The sequence below is a fragment of the Topomyia yanbarensis genome, chromosome 2 (assembly GCF_030247195.1).
Source record: "Topomyia yanbarensis strain Yona2022 chromosome 2, ASM3024719v1, whole genome shotgun sequence".
Lineage (NCBI taxonomy): Eukaryota > Metazoa > Arthropoda > Insecta > Diptera > Culicidae > Topomyia > Topomyia yanbarensis.
In genome coordinates, this window is record NC_080671.1 from 310,634,899 (window position 1) to 310,657,285 (window position 22,387).

Genomic DNA, 22,387 nt, shown 5'->3' on the forward strand with positions numbered 1-22,387 from the left:
GACGGAAATGTTTTCAATTACTCATCTGAAGGGACGGTATAGCCGCTTCTAAACACTCCGTAAAATAAACCAGTAAACAGATCCACGGCATCAGCCTGGAGATTACGCATTTGTATTTTCAAGAAAAACGTTAGTGAAAGTACTATTGGATCGAAATTCCAAAACATTACGGGGTAATCACGAAGGCTATTTTTCACACGGTTCAAATACGGCGAACTTCCGGGCAGTTCGGTATTACAGCGCGGTCTGTTGCATAGTAGTTTTGTCTTTTTCAGTTTTTTTGTGAAAAAAATGTTTGCGCTGTTTACATAGGACCAGGGATGCGAACGGTACCAGTAAACTACATTTTTTCCGGTATATTTACATTTGCACAATCCGTACAGCGACGCATCACTACTGCTCTTGCCAAAACGGTAGCCAAACCTAGTACATTTTTCCGTACAGCAGTAAAATACATTTTTGTTTTGCTGCTGTACTCTGACTTCTCGGTGAGAGTGTGGCGTAGTAAAGTTTGTTTTCTCGCTTTGTACACTTTTCTCTGCATAGTCAAAGGGAGAGGCCCGCACACGAAAGCGTTGATGCTGGTCGTGGTGTAAATGAACCGCATTCATTGTCGTCGTTTATGATTAAAAATATTGAATAAATTAAAAATATTGAAAAGTTTAAAATGAGGAAAGAGAAGCTGAACGGCTCGCGGATGGTGGCTGTACTGGGGGCAGTATTTTTTGTCATGTTACTACTTTGCTTACAGGCTGCCGTACAGCGCTGGGCATCCTGCACTAGCGAACGACAGCAGCGTCGTATGAGAAAGAAGAATGTAGGTAGAAAATTTACAGCCGTAGAAAAGGTAGGCATTTTGCATCCTTGACATTACGCAAACGGCGAATCTCAGCGTTCCACAACGGATATTTGAAGCCTCCTGTTGACTCGTTTCAAATACCTCAAATACCTCATATAGATTTCTTTAAAGTTGCACGGTTAAAGTCAAAGTCAAGGTCGTAAATCCAGTGAAATGAATCATCTCCAGTAATAGTACGTACATCTAGCCACGGGACAAACGGTCAAGCAGCTCTACGATATCCATATTGTTTGGGTATGTAATATCTTCAAAATAACACCCACTGTCAGTCTTTTAGGAGAAATTGTCAATCCCCTTAAAATAACATGTCAGTTTGGCATCCAACTCTAAAGGGTAGTTAAGTAGGGTGAGTGAGCCAGTTATGGCACTAGCTAAGCATTAGGAAAGAATTTGGTCCTTAATTTTTGTCAATATTCCACACTAAATTACAATCTATATCTTTTTAGGAAGATCTGACAGTTCTTAACAAGAAGCTGTTTTGAATTCAACCTATTTGCCATCGAAAATAGTTTTTAATGTGAAGTCAAAAAGTTTTGTCTTGCTCCAGTTATGGCACCAAGTGTTCCTTAGTTGGCCCTAGTAGTGCTCCAGTTATTGACACTATTATTATTTCGGAAATGCCTTAGCCAGTGTTTACAATACTTAAAGTTCTATGCAAATTGTAATATTTTCATAGGATATATGCAGTTTGTACGGAACTGTGTTCAGGTTTTGGAAGCACAGGTTGATAAGTGCGCACACGGATAGCATTTCCGTAAACGAGCAGATACTATAATAACAAAATAATGGTTCAAACTCTATTGACATCGGCTTTAAAATGCCAGGATTTACAAGTCTACTTAACACTTTTAGGGGGAAGGGGTACGACAAAATGTGACATGTTGTGAAATGTGGGGGAGCGAGAGTAAACTAGAAAGTTAAGTTACATAACATGATTTTACTGACGAAATATCTTTTTAGATATTTTTTACGTACTATTCGAGGGGAAGGATGAAGAAAACTGTGAAATTGTGACAATTCGTTATATGTGGGAGAGGGAGTAAATTTTGCGTAACTTTTTTTAGCTTTAGAACGGGGAGAAATTGTTTTTTTTGTAATTTCTGTGCTTTTCACTGCGGCTAATGGTGGCAAACTCAGAAAATCCGAAAAAAAATTAATCATCTAAACTCGGAGGGCGTTTGGCATATTATTCAGCGCATCTAGCGGCGAAATTTTTCGTGGATTTGAAATATTAACTCACGGCACCAATCTGCATCAGAAAATGCCTTAACCCGCACAACCCTAAAGATCGCTATTTTCAGTTTGCTCGACAGCGTTGTGCTTTTCAGCAACGGTACATTTATCAGACGATGTTGGTTCAGATGCAATGCTGACATGATTAGGCCTGACCCGTCCAGTGGCAGCCATTATAGTACTTAGGAAAAATTTTGGATTTCTGTGCATAAATCATTCAAACCATTTCTTTCCTAAACATTAATAACCAATATTGTGCTTCATATTTTTTGCAATAGATACTGACTTAGACGAACCTTTTTTAAATGGAGTTGGCCATCGGACTGATGCGACAAATGTGTTAACTTTAAAGAGCAAGGTGGTTCGAGAAACTGGAAAATCCCTATCCTGCATGTCAGTCAACCACTTAGTTACTTTTTCCTCCTCCTCCTCCATCGTTAGCATAGATCTTGGCCCATTTTTATTCTGCCAGTGGCCACTCAATCGGTACCGCTCCGTAGAAACGGGAATACCGTAGGTCTTGCATGTGGTATACCTCGTCATTCCATTGCAAATTCGTTTTATGCCCATTTGTAACGCATCTTCCTTTTATCTTGGCACTCTTCCCCATTTTGCTGTAAATTTAAATAAGTATTCATCCATCGAATGATACATTGTGGTTTACAACGGGATTTGATGCAAAACAGTTTCCGCATCAAACAAATGTATTTCACAACTTTGGCACACAACTAAATGTTTACCAGTTTAATACCGCGCTATGGTGTGGAAATTTCAACGATCACTAGATCAAACGCCCGGAAACAACGAAAAAACAAATCGAGCAAACTACGGCCAAATAAAGCACACACTAAATTGATGCACCTGTTCTTCGCCCTATCAAATACTACATTAAAATATACGAAACATATACAATAAAATATTTAATAGTAATATCTAAGCATTATACACCACTTATACGTGTTTACTGCATTGAGTGGTTGCATATTTCAGTTAAAATTAAGTGAAATAAAATGTATAGTTTTTAGCCCTACGGCTAAGAAAAGTGTTGAATTCTGAAAGCTTATATTTGAAATGAACAATACATCGTTCAACATGAAGGTTTCAATGGTAAACTTTTGGAAACAATGTGAAACAAGATTATTTACTTATGTTAATTTACGAAATACTCTGAATGGACTCATATTTTGGTTAATGGCTGTGTTGGATGCACTAGTGCGAACCACTGGTGCTAATGCCACGACTGGCTCACTCACCCTATGTTAATAAAATACGGAAATGATTTGTTTTATGCAGTCAAACATTTACGCAATACGGCAACCAAAACATACTCAACGAGATTGGGTAATGGTTCGAGTTGAGGGTTTTTGTGAATCAGGTGAAGATGTAATTGTGTATGCTTTAAAATTTGTGTTTTTCTCTTGATATGACGCCAGCGCGACAGTGCAACTCTTTAAAATATTTATTCTACTTAAAATAAGTAACTGGCCATTTCACTTCCCTCTGATTTATCTCTGGCATTATCCTCCCACCTTTAGCGCTATTGTGTGAGTTTAACGATAAAAAAAATCTAAAGTAGACCTTTTTGCGAGTTCTTAGAACGTAGGGTGACCAGGCAGGTATAAACACGAAATAGTCGCAAGGGGACCCCACGATGCTACTGCAGCTTATTCATAAGTTACGTACATATGCCTCGTTGTTTCACTTCCCAATTTCCATGTAAGAAATGGATATTGGAAAGAGAAACAATGAGGCCCCATTGAAGGTTTACAAAGAGACTTTCAATGGTAGAATTGGGAGATTCGAGTGTAGGTTGGGATGCACACTCTGCTCGTAAGTGACTTTACATTGCAGTTATGGTTGCGGTCGGCTGGAACCAGAGTGAATAAAACGAAAGTGCAGTGAAAATAATGTTACGTTTATTGGAGAACCAGACCAAATTAAGCATTCCTTCGAATTCCTAGGACACCAGGACAGACCAAGACATGTCCTGGTATAAGTTTTGGTTGCACACAATAAGCATACTGGGAATACATGCAACCCTTCCATACATACTCGTTCGCGCTTGGTTTATTTTTTATGGTCATTCGAATAGGAATAAAATAACATTTTATCTAAATCGAGTATATAACAAATCATTCCATCACACTGGCTCACCAACTTTTTGCTCAATCCAGTCCACGAACGTGGACACTCGAGTATAGACACCGGGAACCTCAGCACGCGCACAGCCGATTCCATATGAAACGATGCCAACCTGATAGTAATCGAAATAACCATCTCGTCGCATCGGCGCCATCAGTGGGCCGCCGCTGTCTCCCTGACAAGAGTCCTGGCCACCTTTCAGAACTCCTGCGCACAGAACTGCATCGTCAAATTGTTTGTCAGAAAATGCTTTTCCTATTTTAGCATATAGCCCACGGCACTGTGTGTTTGGTATTATTGGAATCTGAAGTTCCTGTAACACGTTGGAAGCCTTGCCGCCTTCCTGAGTACGTCCCCAACCAGCGACAAATGGTGTGAGGCCGTCTAGATTTCGACTTCGCACCGGATCACTGATTGGAAGGCAAATCGGTCGAATGGCATCTGTAAAATAATAACTCATAATGAAAGTACTTGGTCAGATGAGATATAATCGCATTACCATTGAAGGAAACATCCTCTCCGAGATAAAGAACCGCCAAATCAGAGTGACCGTCCTTCTTGTCGTACTGAGGGTAAGTCTCCATCTGATGTGGATGAAATCGAATCAAAAATATAATAAATCAATAATGAGGAGGGCATAAGTTCAATGAACCGCTTACCTTAACAACTGGAATATCAATATGATTAGATTCTGTGTCAGTCGATGTGTCATGCTCACCAAGGCGAACTGAAGAACTAAAAGCATCGGGATATGAGTTATATGGGAATTATATAATTATCGGTAAGAATAACCCACAGATCTTTACGAATACAATGTGCCGCCGTTAGTACATGTCGCTTGGTGATCAGAGATCCGCCACATTTGAACGATACTTCTCCCAGAGAATTTTTGTATCCTATTAATGCCATCCACGGCCACCCGTTCAGGGTTGCCGGCATGCCTCCAACAATCCGACCATGTTCTACCTTGGTGTAACCGCATCCCTCAATAGGTGTGGGTAATCGGATAATGTCGTTATTTTTGGGCACTGGAGGTCCGTCAGTCACAGGAGCAGGTGGAGGGGTTACTGTTGGTGGAGGAGTATTCGGTGCGTTGGTTACTGGCAATTCCAGAGGACAACAAACATTCGGTTGAATGTAATTGCAGATAGCGTTCGAGTTTTGAATGTATTTAATGTACTGGGCGTCTTTCTGGCGCTGTAAGAATTCCGATAGCACCGATGGACAGCTTCGTAAACCTAAAAAAATCAATTACATACTCATAAAGAAGAGATAACTTTGAAAACTATTAATAAAATAACTTACTAATGCAATTCCCTTCTCTACCATCAGGTCCAATACAATCTGCTTGGAGAATAGGAGCAATTGTGATCGGAGCTTGAGTGGTGGGCCTAGGCGTTGTTGTCGTTGTGGTTGTTGTCGTCGTTGTGGTTGATGTCGTCGACTCGATGAAAGGTGAACTAGTAGAAGGATTTTGTTCATACTCTACGCCATCTGTGCAGCACAGGACAGGGTAGCCTCCATAGACGCGATTCCCACAGCTGCGTTGAGAAGCGACCAAAAAATTTATAGTCTGCCGCGATCGATTTCGCTCATAGAGACGCACCAAAGTGGGGCAATATTGCAACGACTGACAAACGCCAATCTGACCGTTTGGTGTGTAACATGACTGGGCTGAAGATGAAAGTTATCCAGAGAAAAAGGAAAAAAAGACTATATCGTTATTGAAGACTGGTGTGCACTTTCGTAAAATCAAACTTAGTGGTCTTATCTAACGACGCTGAATCCCTCTGGATAAAGGCTCGACACGTCTATCGTTTGTTTACCATTTACCCGTAAGTGTCATTTCTATCGAGCACTAAACCTGTCAATGTCCCTCGTCTTGGAAGGATTCGCAGCAATTTTCTTCGGATTGAGCGCTTTTGACAGGTCTCGTGCTCGATTGGAATGACACTGATACATAAATAATGAGAAAAACATAGAGATGGCGAGTCTTTATCCAGAGAGATTCTACGTCTTTAGTCTTATCCTACGAAGTAAAAAAACTTTTTGAAACGAGCTAGAAAAAACGCTACGCCAGGAAACACCGTTTTTACATTTCTTTTAATATAAATGTAAAGAATTCGCTCAAACTTTCTGGATTTTTTCCGAGGCCACATATTTATGATTTTTTTTTTTTTTTGAAAAGGCATGTCACTGCCTTTCAACCTGCATATTGATTATATTAATTGGATGATTGTCACAAGAAATATAGACTATAAACTTAAAAAAGTACTCAAAAACAAGTTTTTTGTGAAAATCATAAAATCGCATTCTTGAACGAAAAAAAATGAAATTGCTTTCCATTATGGAACTTTTACCCAGCCCAGAACTTCGTCCGAATAAAACCTATTGCGTATGAAGAAGTGCAAACCTTGGACGACCAAAGAAGAGGCGAAGAACAATTGACAAATTCCACGAAGATCCTCCGAAAATTCCATCTAAGATTCCTATAAAACTTTACACATTTCACTAGCATGGAAGACTAAACATTTTCCACAACCTGTAAGATTATTTTGACTAAAGAGCAATTTTTTAAAAGGGCGTGAACATTTCTACGTGCATTAATTTCAAAAAAAAAATTGTTCGATTACTGTATTTTATACAGTAAAACTTTTTGAGAACGAGTTACAGGGAATGAATATTTCTGTACGAAAAAAAATATACACGGAAAAAAATGTTGTGTCATTTTTCACAAAAACAATGGTTTGTGTTAAAAAGTTAAATTGCCAAAACTTCTTATTTCTAATTTTTATATTTTGTTAACAAAAACCTAAAGAGGAGAGAAACATTTTGAATGTGACTTTATGATGGAGAACTTATCGGTAAAAAAAGTTTTCCTAACAATAACTTTATACATGTTTTTAAATTCCGTAGTGATTGACATACAAAACTAAAATTTTATTACGTATCGATTTAAATCAAAATGCAATTAACAAAAATCTTCCAAAATGCAATAGTTTTCGAGATATTTGGAGTTTTGTTCCAACATAAACAGTTAATTCGTGTAATTGTGCGCTTTTTAAAAGTTATTCGTGTTATCCTATCATAAAATGTCAAAAATCTAATTTTTATCGTTTTAAAGACGTAAAAGAAACTTTTTCAGTGTATTTGGATCATGAAGAAGCTTTCAATTAAAACGTTTTCCTAACAACAACTTTTTACTTACTTTTCATAATTCATACTATTTACAGTCAAAATACAGGTGGAATGGGGCAAAATATTAATCCTTCTTCATACAATCCCAACCGTGTGCATTTCATAAATACTTCTGAATCTATTGTTTTCTTCGACACATCCATGAAAGATGAGATTAATGGAATTCCGGACCACATACGCCCACAAGTGGTTTCAAATATTTTTTATAATAAATTCCGAGAAGTCGACTGTTCTAAGATGTTTTATACTGACGGATCAAACCTCGAAGGCTCCACTGGCTTCGGTATTTTTAATCAAAAGTTCACCACCTGCTACAAACTCAGTGACCCCGCTTCAGTTTACGCCGCAGAACTAGCTGCTATTCAGTATACCCTTGGAGTCATTGACACATTACCCGTAGACCATTACTTCATCGTCTCGGATAGTCTGAGTTCCATTGACGCTATTCGCTTGATGAAACATGGAAAGCATTCCTCGTATTTTTTGGGGAAAATACGGGAGCTACTGAGAGCTTTATCTGACAAATCTTTCCAGATTACCTTGGTGTGGGTCCCTTCTCATTGCTCCATTCCGGTGGGTGGTGCCATTGAAGGTGACTTTTTTGAAAGACCAATTTGCTTCCACGAATTTTTCAGTATTACTCATCAGAGAACCCTCGAAAGTTGGCAAACCTCGTGGAGCAATGGGGTGCTAGGAAGGTGGCTACATTCGATAGTCTCTAAGGTATCGTGACTTCATTCGTGTGATGGCGAACCGTGTAATGGTTCGTGTAATTACACGCTGGATGCACATCTCCGACGTATTGGGCTCGTGGGGAGTGGTATCTGCGCTTGTGGCGACGGTTATCACGATATAGAGCACATAGTCTGGGCGTGCACCGAGTACAGTTCCGCCAGGTCTCGGCTTATGGGCATCCTCCGGGCCCGAGGAAGACCACCCAACGTCCCGGTTCGAGATGTGTTGGCAAGCCGTGATGTCCTCTATATGTCCCTTATATACACCTTCATAAAAACCATCAATATCCAACTTTAACTGCTCCTTTTTCCTTATCATTCTCAGAAGCGCTCTCTTCCACCTGTACCATACACCCACGATGGTTTGATGCGACTCCAAGGCGACACAAAACATCCCTGTCGAATGAGCCAACAAACACGGGACCTAAAGCACGAACATCACACGCACAACTCGAAATGTAGCCGATCAACATCTGATCCACACTACGAAATCGTCTGGAGAAACCCCTGCCATCTTGAGAACGACCACCCGGCGTCCCAGTACATGATTCTTCCTGATGAAGGCCACCCTGATTCTGTAATCCATCCGTTGATCTCCCGAAGCCTGAAACTGAAATAATGTTTTCCCCCTGCCATCTTTGTCCACCCTACTTTCCCTGACTTTTATACACAGAAGTAACACCCCTTCTCCCCCCCCCCCCCCAAAAAATCTTCACGAAGCATTTAGTTTTTCTTGCCTTTTCTAGTTTTAACTATTATATTATATGATCTCGTTGAAAATGCTCAACTCTACTACCACATAAAATAACTCTAATTAATGTCCCCGAATCTTTACAAAATTTAATCACGCCCTCTAATTACTTCTACTTTTAAGATAGTCGTAAAAATTTTCCCCCTTAGTTAAAGATTATTTGCTCCAATAATCTCATTGCTAAAAATGTCAAACCATATTGCCATAAAAACTAAATGATCCCCTAATCTTACGAAAATTATATTACCGCCTTGTGTATATGTATAGCTATAAATGCGCCTTAGTTTAATTTCAAAAAATTAAAGGGTTGTGTACAGGACACGACCACGGTGACATTAAAAAAAGATGGGTGGGTAATGTCTGCGACATAACCGGAGAGATGTAGAATACATAAGGAACACGTTCTTCAAATATGTTGATATTCATTGGAATTTTCGGACAAAAGGTGATTTGGGCGAGGAATATTTCAAATTATTCTTTACAAAAATGATGGTGGTCCTGACAAGGACCGTTTTTGTTGGCGTTGTTGGCCTTGGTGGGGAGATGCGCTGGCTTCGATTTTCGTTGGATGCTTCTGACTTCTTACTATTTCCGGGCTTAGCTGTTGTCCAGGAGGTGATTCTGACATGATTGGTGTAGGTGTAGGTCGTCAACCGGTTATAATTTTTCAAGCGTTGTTTACATTTGAAATTAAACCACTGGATCAATTAAAAAAAGTATTAGTCTGTGATATGAAAAGTACGAAATATATCTTCGGGTTTCTGCATTGACGTTTTTGACAAATACAAGATCAATGCATGTGCCTGCAAGTGTAGTTGCTTGTGATGGATCAGAGATCAAACGAAGCTTGAAACATTCATTCATAAAATAAACAAATTTCAAATTCTCTTGTTTTGAAATATCTATGTTGAAGTCGCCTGAAACGACCATTGGAACATTCTGATTTCTAGACTAAATATTCTACATTAAAAGATGGGTGGGTAATGTCTGCGACATAACTGGAGTGTCGTAACTACACTTGTGACGTTAATCCAAATCTAATGATATGCAACGAAATTACGTTTGCATGTGAAATTTTCAAATGATTCGTTATAATTATGGTTAAAAATTCTAATTGGGAATTCTTTTCCATCACCAACTATTTTTCTTTTTTTCGAATCTACAGCATTCTTTGAAAATATTGTTGAAATGTTATTGATGAAAAACTGAAAATGCGTTTGGCAACACTGCTCACTAAATGGATGGTGGGAAGACGCACATTCGTTTTGATTATGCTAGTATTAGTAGCAGGAAAGAATGAAAAGGAACATAGCCCGAAAACGAGCAAGCGAGAGAGCGATAGTAATTCGTATTCGCTCTACTAAACTAAAAAAAGATGGGTGGGTAATGTCTGTGACATAACCGGAGCATCGTGACTTCACTTCGAGACGTTAATTTAAATCTAATGATTTATGCAGTTAATCAAAGGAGGCTGCCAAAAAGTTCGAATAAAAGCACGCGACTAGTGTACTTTGCACGTTCTATATTTTATCAACACTAGAGAGAATCGAAAAAATAATTCAAAGTGTAATAGCAACATGCAATTGTGGCAACACTGGCCATGGGATGGTGGGGAACACGCACATTCGTTTAATTTATGATGTATTAGCAGCAGAAAGGAATGGAAAAGCAGTGCGCGAAAACGAGCGAGGATAATTTAAATTCTCTTTCTATCCACATATCGTATTTCTAACCTACTTGCTGAAAATTGTTAAACACCTCAAATGGATATTTCAGTTTAACTCTTATTAGAACACAATTAATTGGTCCTGAAAAGAACCGTTTATTGTTTTATTGCGGGAGCATAATTCAGACGCACTCCCCGCGACACGGTGAGCCAGTTTAATATATTTGGCCTGAAAGTTATGCGTTTGGTGCAGTATTTTGCATTCTCGAACAAACCAGGCGCACTATTTTGCATTCTCGAACCAGTAGGCATCGTTGGCTTCTCGGGGCATCATTACGACTGAGGTTTGTAAGCGTAGCTCGACTTTGCAGTCCTATACAATCTCACGAACCAGACGCTGGAACGATAGCCTACAGATTAGTTGCCCTTTAGTTGGGGCGAAATTCTTGCAGGGCGACAGTTCCGATGAGTCACCAGTAGCTGGGGCACTGTTTCCGTCCATCGCCATTGCCAACTGCTTTCCTTCGGTGGACTGGCTGCTTGCTAGTGCTTGAACGAATACGAATGATGAGAAAAACCTACTGACCAATATTCATATATAAACACACGAGAAAGCACTACTATCGCTCTCTCGCTCGTTTTCGTTCCATTCCTGCGCCTTTCCTTTCCGTTCGGCTACCAATACTAGCATAACCAAAACGAATATTCTGTCTTTCCATCGCCTTCAATGTAGTGGCCAGTGCTAGCAAACTTGCATGTTCAGTTTTTCAATAACAACATTCAAACAATATTTTCAAAGAATGTTACAGATTTGAAAAGAAGGAAGGAAAATATTTTCACAAATTTAAATTCTTTTGTGTTATTTGTTAGCGCTGATAAAGGCTATTTAGTTTGCTACTAGCAAGGAGCTGCACAAACAAATCGATTTATGCAGTTAATCAACGGAGGCTGCCAAAAAGTTCGAATAAAAGCATGCGACTAGTGTACTTTGCACGTTCTATATTTTATCAATACTAGAGAGGATCGATAAAATAATTCAAAGTGTAATAGCAACATGCAATTGTGGCAACACTGGCCATGAGATGGTGGGGGAACATGCACATTCGTTTAAGTTATGATGGTATTAGCAGCAGAAAGGAATGGAAAAGCAGTGCACGAAAACGAGCGAGAGAGGATAATTTAAATTCTCTTTCTTTCGTTCCACACATCGTATTTCTTATATAGACGCTGGAACGATAGCCTACAGATTAGTTGCCCTTTAGTTGGGGCGAAATTCTTGCAGGGCGACACGTCCGGTGAGTCACCAGCAGCTGGGGCACTTTTTCGGACCGTCGTCATTGCCAACTGCTTTACTTCGGTGGACTGGCTGCTTGCTAGTACTTGAACGAATACGAATGAGAAAAACCGACCGACAGATATTTATATAATCGCGCTAATATGCACTACTATCGCTTTCTCGCTCGTTCTCGTGCCGTGCGTGAGCCTTTCCTTTCCGTCCGGCTTCTAATGGCCTAACCAAAGGAGTATGCCGTCTTTCCCCCACTAACTGCTCTCGTCAAGCAACCAAATACGAATAATCATAAAACAAACATGTAGTGGACCTATATATAAACTTTTCATTATTTTATTGTTCGGTTGGTCCACCATTTTGACGGCTCTGTGCGGGATGGGCTGAAAATTTTCACTTTTCCGAGTCGTTTTCGAAAGATTTTTCAAAACACAATTTTTTGTTATTAGTGCATGTTATACATACTTAAAATTTTAATACAGCATAGAGGAACATATTTTCAACAAATTGACCTAAAAATCAAATCATTCTGTTAAGTATGATAAAAGTTATTAACGTTCAAAATCTGACGCGGTGCCGCAGCCGATATTTTGAAACGGGACCCCTATATTGAAAGCTTAAATGTATTCTACATTAAAAAACGAGCTCAAGCACATTCAGAACGCTCACAGGTATCCTGCAAGGCAGTCATTTGGACTCACTTATTTTTATTTTATTTATTAAAGATATCTAGGGGAATTATGGTTAAAACCGACACCTTAAGCTTAACAATTTTTCTAAGTTGCCACCAAACCAATAAAATTATAGTTATTATGCAGAATTCTTCTTCACAAAATTCTTAACAAGACTTAATTTTTTCAGCGCTTCAAAAAATTAATTTCATTAAAAATTATTGGTTGTAAAACTTGGAAAACAAAGTGACTTTTTGTAGGCACTGCGGGTAAAACCGACACACTATAGGGGTAAGATCGACGCCCCCTTTAATTTATTTTCATGAGATATATGCGTGAATAATAAAGTGTGAGTATGTATGATGCTAATATGTGCTTTTTATTGCTTCATCATGTAGTGAGGGGAAGAAAGTTCGAAAGCGTAGTACTATAAATAAGAGTATTTTATGCTATAGGATTATTTATTATTATTTCCAAATAATCCTTGCGCACATCGTTGCAAACTCCAGTTTAATATTATTTCGTAAGAGAAGATTTGCAAGCGTTCTACGTTCTGCTAATTGGATTCATTCACTTATAAGTGACACACACACTTCTTAGTAAAACTATCTTTTTCAGATTTGATTTTTCGGACTCTGATCATCAACGATCTATTGGGGTACACATAAGATCACTGTCTCATTGTGATAAAGTTCGTCTATGACAAACCAAGAGAACACTAGAAATTCGGTTTGATGAGCTTTTTGCAGAAATAGCAACAGCTTCGATAGAATCAGATAAGCAAAAATTCCAATTTTCGATTTTTAAAGAGACTTACAAGAAATAAACACAATAAGAGTATTTCTGTGCATTTCTGTTGATACTATAGTGTTCTAATAGGCTAATTGAAGTGTCACAAAGATCCCCAGTATTTTGAAATGAATCGCAAATATACACAACCATCTTAACAGCGTGTCGGTTTTACCCTAACCATAGGGTGTCGGTTTTACCCCAACAGCGATTAAAAATATTGAATTTCTCAAACTCGTCTTCAATGCACCTAGTTGATCATAGGACAGGCCGATAATAATAGGTAGTGAAAAATGTGGTGATTTGAAAAGCTTTTGTTCGGTTAAAACCTTAAAATCTACCAACGAAATTTAACATCCAGGCGAGTATGAACGCTGCTGTCGTATGTTTTGTTTATTTTTAGTACATTCGGCGTACTAACATAAATCCAATTTTTCTTCAAATGCTCTAAATAAACGTACTAATAATAATGTATCATTATGAAATGAATAAAAATTTGATTTCTAGGAAATGTTGTGGGGTGTCGGTTTTACCCACAGTGTCGGTTTTTCCCACAATTCCCCTATAGTCGTATCAAGCATGAGAACCTGTTATATACGGACGATCTCGGACGATTTTTTTAGGCTGACAAAATGGGGACATTGACTAAATCGTGACATTTTTTTTCTTCGTAATAAACTGAAGCTGTTAAAATATACTTCCCTTCCCTTGATGTAGTCTAATAACTATTTCTAATTATTAAATATAGTTTTCCAGCTCAAAAATAAAAAAAAATGATTTTTTTTTATTTTTGCATATTTGCATGTTTAAGATAAGGAACACATGGTCAAGAAAGGATTAACTCAGCCTTGTTTGTCTGCTAGAGCGAAGGGAATAACTTTCATCATATCGCTTCGAAACTTGACGTAGACATCTGTATAATTCAAGAATGGTGCACGTTTAACGGAATAGAAGTTTGATTTGTATATTATCTTCGACTAAAAATATTACATCGCACAGACTAAATAACTATAATCTAACTATAAACTAACTATTTTTAATTTGATTGATTCTTTGCTTATACTAAAATCAAAGAGATGATAAACATTGTTGAAAAGCTGGCAGCAAACATCTAGCGGATTATTCTGGCCGTATAGCGTGCGATGTGTTGAGTGCCAGAAAAAATTAAAGGGTTGTGTACAGGACACGACCACGGTGACATTAAAAATGTAGCTTTTTTCAAGAGCGTGCAAATGAATTTTATCTATCACACATATCGACTCACGTTCTTGTTCACTCGCCTGTTTTCATATGTTACAATTTGCTATATACCCTCCCCATCAAAACATAATTTATTGAAGATCTTTTAACGGTAATCTATTAATTAATCAAGTATCTCACTAGGCAATTGGAATTGTTTGGCTGATCCATCTAGTAAAAATAGGCTGGTCTGTCCAGAAAATATATTCAAAAGAAAAGTTCCATATTGAGAGCTGTGATGAGGAAGCCCACGCCCGCCAACGGAAATATACAGATTCTCCATGAAATATGAAATTTCATTTTCCATTTAAATTTTCAATAATGTACTAATGAACTTAAGTAAACAATCTTAAGTTTAAGTATTTCTTGATCGATTAGTGGTGGAAAAATGAAATTATTTGATAAATTACATTGTTATGCAACGTTCGCACTACCAGTCAAAACGGGTTTTTATGCTATCTTGGTGGCATTTTTCTTGTTGCTAATTATTAAAACGTGTTATAACTCTGTAGTGTAAACATTGTATTATTAAAACAATTCTGCAGCGTTTTATGTTATATAGGTGTTTTATGTGGTAATAGGACTGACATAATTATATCTTCAGTACAGCGGTGTTTCATAATTTAAAACAGATTCATTTTAAAATTTAAATTAGTATACCCAACCGTTCTATTTGTTGTATACTTTAATACTACGTTCACACTATGAGTTAAAACGTGTTTTAACGCTATCTTGATGACATATTTCTTGTTGCTAATTATTATAACGTGTTTAACTCTGTAGTGTGAACATAGTATAGAACTGTGTTTTAAATACATAGGGTAGGACAGATATTCTGACTGGATAAACTGGGAAAACAATTTTAAGTCCAGTAACGCTTAAGACATGGCTTGAATTTGAATCGACAAAGAACACCCGCTTCAACTGCTGCTGGGACGGTAAGTTCTGTTTTAAAATTTTCCGTTGTGTGCAGTACGAAACAAAAGTGTTTGAAATTAGAAAACAAAAAGTTCTGCTGGGAATGTGATTGTTCCGATGCAATTACACTCAGATTTTTCACGCAGGGGATACAGGCCGTGTAAATGAAAACCGCGTAAATTTCAAAATCCGCGTAAAGAAACCTGAGTGTACCCTCCTATATAAAATACTACGCTGCTGAACAGCGCAATAACGACAGAAGCACATTGTCAGATGCCTTACTGATAAAAAAACATATAACCGAAAAATGAAACATGAAAACCAATAGGCTCTTACCCTACGCAGCTACAAAGCGCCGTAAACATGTATTAACAAGTTACAACGCACACGCATGCATAAAAATAAATATATTTTTTTCAAACGCAACACTCTTAAGCAGCACACACCGTATTGAATTAAACCCAAACCACCCCGCCCACCCACTTTGCAAATCATTCTGTGACACCGTGCTGGTACCCGAAAAATCCGCACACGGCCACCGCTGCCGAAAATGCATCTTACCCGTTCGACATAAGAACAAAAACTGATTCAAACGGGTACGCGTCACCTCTATTTATAAACTAACCGTATATGGTTTAGTCACATAGGTGCGAGTGTGTGCAAATGCCAACGTTGCCGAAAATCGATAGCGCTTATTGCATCGCCCGGAGACGATGTTGTTCGTATGAGACAAGAGCAACAACTGATTTAAACGGACATGCGTCGCTTCTATTTATGACTTTTTGCCTTTCATTGAGTCACTAAGCTGCCCTCTTTTGACGGCTGTGTCTGAGAAATCTGCCTCACGAATGGTAATTTTCCCGTTTTTCGTGAACTTTTTAATTTTACCAATTTCCAAAAGTCTACTTTTATTGGGGAGATATTAAATTATTACCAATATTTAAGTTAGGTGTTTCTGAATCGGTTGGTGTATGAATGATTAAAATCCATCTAGTAATATCGGAGTTATAAGCGTGCAAACCTTACATAGTTTCGTTACATGGGAGATAGTTTAGATTTTAGAATGACACCTAGCCCCAGATAGTGGAGTAAGACATTTTTAATGTCAAAATCAATATGTAATCCCCTAGTTTTAAGTAATTTAAAATGCACAACAAAACAAAATTGGCACCTTTAAGCTAACGCAAACCTGCCTTATCAAATAAACGAATTGAAAAAAAAAAATACAGGTGGAAGTTACCCCAAAAATATCGCAAAATTTTGAATATTTTTTTTAATTTCAACAGATAGGAAGTAACTTTGTTCGGCAAAAATATGTGTTTCAATACCGCAAACAACTTTATGGAAGATTCCAAGAAGGTAGGAGAATGTCTAAAAAAGTTATCATAAAAAAACTAATTTTAAGGGGTCTTCTATATAATATGTTCCATAACTTTTAAATCATTAAAGCTAGTAGTGTCTTCAGCAATTTGTTTTTAGTAACATTTGCTACAACTTTGCCGAAGACACAAAGTCTCTATCATAATTATTTCAGAAAATAAATTTCGAATATCACTTATAGGTGAATTAATCACTGAACGATATACTCTTGTAGATGCGCAATAATAAGTGCAACAACTTCTCAGAACAAACTATTCTTCTAAATTTTGCGGATAAGACGCTATGAATTTTGACCACGAAAAAGACATTTTAAAACACTGTGCATTCGTGCTCGTCAAATAGTTCATAAAATCATGAACTATACACACTTAATTTATATTACTGGGTACAGTAATATTTTGCTGGGGTTTTGAACAGCAAACCGTTCGGTAATCAATTCAGTAAAACAATTCCGTTACCGAATTCTCCGCAATTCGTTCTCTCCAAACGTCAAAAAATACTGGTCAGTCAGCAGTTTTCTCTGAAATTGGCGACTTGACAGATGATTTGCTGTACCTGTTTTGTAAGTTTTTGACGAGGTTCAGTAATGTTGGTACAATTTTGCCGAACAATCAGTCAGTATTTCACTGGATAATGTTTATGTACCGAAAAAAACAGAAGTGCTGATAAATTCAGTGAAAAATATTGCGGGTTTCTGCAAATTGTTCGAAAAATTACTGAGAATCGCTAAAAAATGAAAACTATACCGCAATTTTTTAAACCATTTGCTGTCAGCTCCGTAAAAATATCACTTTACTGTTCAAGTCATCAAAAGAAATTACTGAACAACTTTTGGCTGGCTAAGTGTGTAATATTCGTGGATTCGTGAACTGGTGCATTATTCCTAGAACATGATTTACGTTTTATTTTGTGTGCTTGAAATATTTGGAATATACCTAATTCTAAATGTTTTCAATTGCATGCAACATGGTAATGAAATTTTCACGTGAACTATTTCAAAAAATTTGGAGTATTATTCGTGAATTAATTTTTATTTTATGCACTTTTCCATGTAACGTACATCTGCTAGTGTCCAGTCATAAATACAAGCAGTATATATGAGAAAAGTATTAGGACCTCGAACATCGTTATCCATTTAATAGGTTAAATGTGATGTCTGGACAGAAAACGAAAACTGCGTTGAGAACCATAAATCGTATTCATGATATATTTCACAGAATAAAAGTGCTGTTGCCATGAACATGGATCACATTTATTTATTTCGTCAATCGATGTAGACTACGGTTCTTCCTTAATTACTAATGTTTATATACCGTAAATTTAATATAAATGAAGCAATTTCGGCTTTTATAAAATCATCCTCTTACGCGTTAGAATTTCTTTTGTGTATAAAATATTATGTTAGTTTTAGCTTAGACATTGTAAAATCAATTGAGTCGCAATATTGATTATAAATACACATCATTCGATTAATGGGGCTATATTTTACATAGTTTGTGCGAAAAGAAGTTATTGAAAATGTACTTCGATTTCGTAGCTATCGTGAAGGTGCATAAAAGTTCAATTTGGATAAAATTTCAGCTGAATCGATACAACGCGAAACAATATTATTAATGAACGAAAGCATTGCAAATTCGCGACGCTCCTTTAATGTTTGAATATTGATAAGCAAGCAGCAAGCTTCATAAGATGGCAGAGGGAATGTTGTCCATTCTAATTTACGAAGAGCAAATAATAAAAACTGTTTTTGTATCGATTCTATTCGTTCTTCATGTTTGCTTGAAAAAGGGCACCAAATAATACTGCAATATTCCAATATCGACCTAACATATGCAATATATAATGTTTTTATTGTATAAAAATCTTCAAAATGATAGCTAAAGCTTTTTATAAAACTGAGCATGTTGTTAGCTATTGTATAATTGTGTTATAATGATCAATAAAATTTAACTTAGAATCTAATATAACTCCTAAATCCCTAATTCTTTCACATTTTACTACAGTCTAATTTCCTAAGGTAATCTCAACATTTAGTGTTTGTCGTTTTCGGCAAAAGGTTATTGAATAACATTTTTCACGTTCAGTTGGAAGAGGTTTTTGTTTTGGCAACACATGTGGGAAACTTGTATTTCGTTTTTAAAATGTATTAATATCCTCGGCGTTTCTTATTTCCAAGTAAAGTTTCATATCGTCCGCATAAATTAATATTTTCAGTTTTTTGAGAATGAAAGAGATATCGTTCATGTATAAAATAAACAATGGAGAGCTTTAATGAGAGCCTTGTGAAACCCCTGAGGTGACTTTAATTGGATTAGATTGCTTTCCTTTAAATTTAATTATTTGCTGACGTTCGAAGAGATATGATTCTAACCATGTAAGTAGGTCAGGCTCAATGCCGATCTTTGCCAATTTAGAAAGTAACATTGGGATGTCAATGCGATCAAATGCTTTTCTAAAGTCTGTATAAAGTGCCCTTACGTAGTTTCCATTATCCATTGCAATCAGTGAATAGTTAATCAGTTCTAGTAAGTTTGTTGAGGTCGAACGACCTTGGAATAAGCCATGCTGGAGGTTAGTAATTCTGTTTTTTATTTAAAGAAATATTTTTTCGTTAATGATTGATTCGAAAAGATTCGGAATACAGGAGATTATGACTACCCCACGTTAATTACGTACGTCAGATTTTCTGCCAGATTTATATATGGTCGGTGTTAAGTCAGACCGGACTAAGTGCCAAAATACTGATTTCGAGAAAAACGAGTTTAAAGTTTGAATCGCAGCATCCTTTACATTATAATTGGAAATTAATTTTAGCCCTAATTCTTGTTTATTGTTACATATTTCAAATCTGGCAAAAGTCGAATGTAGCTGACGAAATTCCTTATCCAGTGCTATCATTATCTCATTTTTTGATGTTTTGCGACTTAGTCCGGTCTGACTTAACACCGACCATATAGGCACTAAAAAAGATTTTTTCCATATTTTGGGGAACTGTCGGTTGCTAGGTTTTTCATAAATAATAGTGGGATTCCATCAGGGCCAGAACCTTTTGATGTATCTAAATGGTTTAAAGCAAACTAGCGAATGACGGATCTCAATAGTAGCATGCCTGTAATAAAATACGTACATGGAACAATTGAGAACCAGAACTACAGGTCCCAAGCCCTGGTAAAGGAGGATGGTTGTGATAATCTGGGCCGAGGTCACCACGTAAAGCAAGGTAGGTCATAACCCCAATTCCAAGGCGTGAAGCGACCCGTGCCGAGGGATGAGTGATCGAGGGGGTGAAAAAGATGCTCGATCGTTAACGGAGCCTGTGGGGTACCTGGGCAACCCCCACAGTAAGCGTCCCTTACCACGCTAATGCGGAGCTCTGGCGTGGCGGACATTTATTCTCGCGCTACTCGTGGAATCTGATATGGAGAACAAAAACAAAAACAATAAACAGTCGGAGGTGCCAAACCCCTTCGCTAGAGGTGGTTTGGCGAAGTCTCCCTCCCGTGGGGAGAGTAGTGGAGCGATGAGTGCTGCATCTGAAAGCACCAGTGACCCCCCAGCAGCGGTAGGAAATAGCCCTACCAACGCACCGGACGGGCCACTATCTGCAATGCGCAAAGTGGTGGAGCAGCTCGATTCAATAATCGAGTACACTAGCGCAAAGCAAAACATAAGCAAGGAGTTAAAACAGAGTCTCCTGGAACTCCGAAAAACTGTTCGTGTCGCAAGACAGAAACAGCAGGCTTATGCCAAGAGGGTGGAATGTCGGGAGAAGTCCGACAGAGAAACCCAGACAGTGGCCTCCAAGAGGGAGGGAAAAGAGAAGGTCGATACGGGCACTCAGACAGTGGCCTTCACATTCTATGGAGCAGCCACGTCGCTCGAAGCGGCGGCCGAGTTCCCCTCGAAGGGAAAAGGCAAGGGCAAGGGCAATCGCAAGACGGCGTCGAACGCGAAGCGCCCTAGGAAGTCGCCAGGCGAGGGTGCAAAAACCGACACCATACGGCGTGCAACCGTTAAGGCCAAACGCCGTCGGGCCGAGGTAAGCGAGGGCGAGAGTGACCTCGCTGAGCAGAGCGTTGGTACCAGCAACCCGGCCCGACCAGGGCAGGGGGGCGATAACCCCTGGACGCTGGTCACCAAGAAGAAGCCGGCACCGACACCGGAGGTACCGCGGCCCGCGAAGAAGGCCAAGGACAGAGGCGAGGCCATGTGGTTAAAAACCGACAAGGACAAATACGCCGATGTCCTAAAGTCGATGAAGGCGGCCGAAAGCCTTTCGGCCCTTGGGCAAGATGTGCGTAGCGTGAGACGCACCAACACGGGAGAAATACTTCTGGTGCTGAAGCGAGGCGCATAATCTAGTGCGGTATACAAGGCCTTGGGCCCAAGAGGTCCTTGGTGAAGGCGCCCAAGTCAGGTCGCTAGGGGCGGAAATGACTCTCCAGTGCAAGCATCTGGACGAGTTCACGACCGCAGAAGATGTCGTCGCAGCCGTTAAGGAACAATGCGACGTCACAATCGAGCGAGCCTCTGTGCGATTTAGAGATGGACCCTCTGGCACCCAAGTAGCCTACCTCAGGCTACTGAAGGCGGATGCCAAAACGGTAACCGAGAAAGGGAAGCTAAAGATCGGCTGGTCGGTATGCCCAATTAGCATACCCCAGCCGCCTTCAGTGGATAGGTGCTATCGGTGCCTTGAGTCCGGCCACAAAGCCTACGAGTGCAAAAACATAGACAGGAGCAAACTATGTCGTCGCTGCGGCGAGGAGGGGCATAAGGAGCGGGGCTGCACTAAGGCGTACAAGTACCTTATCTGCACCGCTAAGAAGCAAGCCCATAAACATGCTATGGGCGGACCTTCGTGTCCCTTCGGCGAGGCAAATAAGAAGAAGCCGTGAACGTCACACAGCTAAATCTTAACCATTGTGCAGCAGCCCAACAGCTGCTGAGGCAGTCGGTCTCGGAGTCGAGGACAGATGTCGCCCTCTTATTAGACCCGTACCGCATCCCTGCCGGCAATCTGTACAACGGGACGGTTCCCGGTTCAAGAGGTAATACACTCCTCCGCTAAGGGTGTGGCGATTGCTAAGATCAATGGTGTGTTCTATTGCAGCTGCTACGCCCCACCAAGGTGGCCAATAGAACAGTTCAACCAGATGATCGACAGGCTCTCGTCGGACCTAGTGGGCCGGAAACCGGTAGTCATAGCGGGAGACTTTAACGCTTGGGCAGCGGAGTGGGGCAGCCGCTGTACAAATAGCAGGGGCAAGCGCTAATGGAGGCGCTTGCGAAACTCGATATTGTGCTAGCTAATAATGGCTCCGCTAGTACATTCCGTAGAAACGGAGTGGAGGCGTGGATTGACGTAACATTTGCCAGCCCGAGTCTGGCTCCAGGCATGGAATGGAGGGTAGACGAAGGCTACACCCATAGCGATCATTTAGCAATCCGCTTTAGGATCAACTATGGTGTGCAGCATCCGAGGGCGGGAGATCCCCGTCAGGTACGCGGGTGGAAGT

General features: G+C 39.2%; 1 protein-coding gene across 1 annotated transcript in view; it reads right to left on the bottom strand.

Moving 5' to 3' along the window:
* Positions 1–4,181: 4,181 nt before the first annotated feature.
* Positions 4,182–22,387, bottom strand: part of LOC131680526 (uncharacterized) — a 53,542-nt gene continuing 35,336 nt past the window's right edge. Inside the window, exons 5-9 of the mRNA XM_058961240.1 lie at positions 5,540–5,908; positions 5,031–5,472; positions 4,894–4,969; positions 4,734–4,818; positions 4,182–4,675 (exon numbers count right to left, since the gene is read on the bottom strand). Of these exons, the coding sequence (XP_058817223.1) occupies positions 4,233–4,675; positions 4,734–4,818; positions 4,894–4,969; positions 5,031–5,472; positions 5,540–5,908 (1,415 nt within the window). The 3' untranslated portion in view covers positions 4,182–4,232. The remainder of the gene's footprint in view (positions 4,676–4,733; positions 4,819–4,893; positions 4,970–5,030; positions 5,473–5,539; positions 5,909–22,387) is intronic.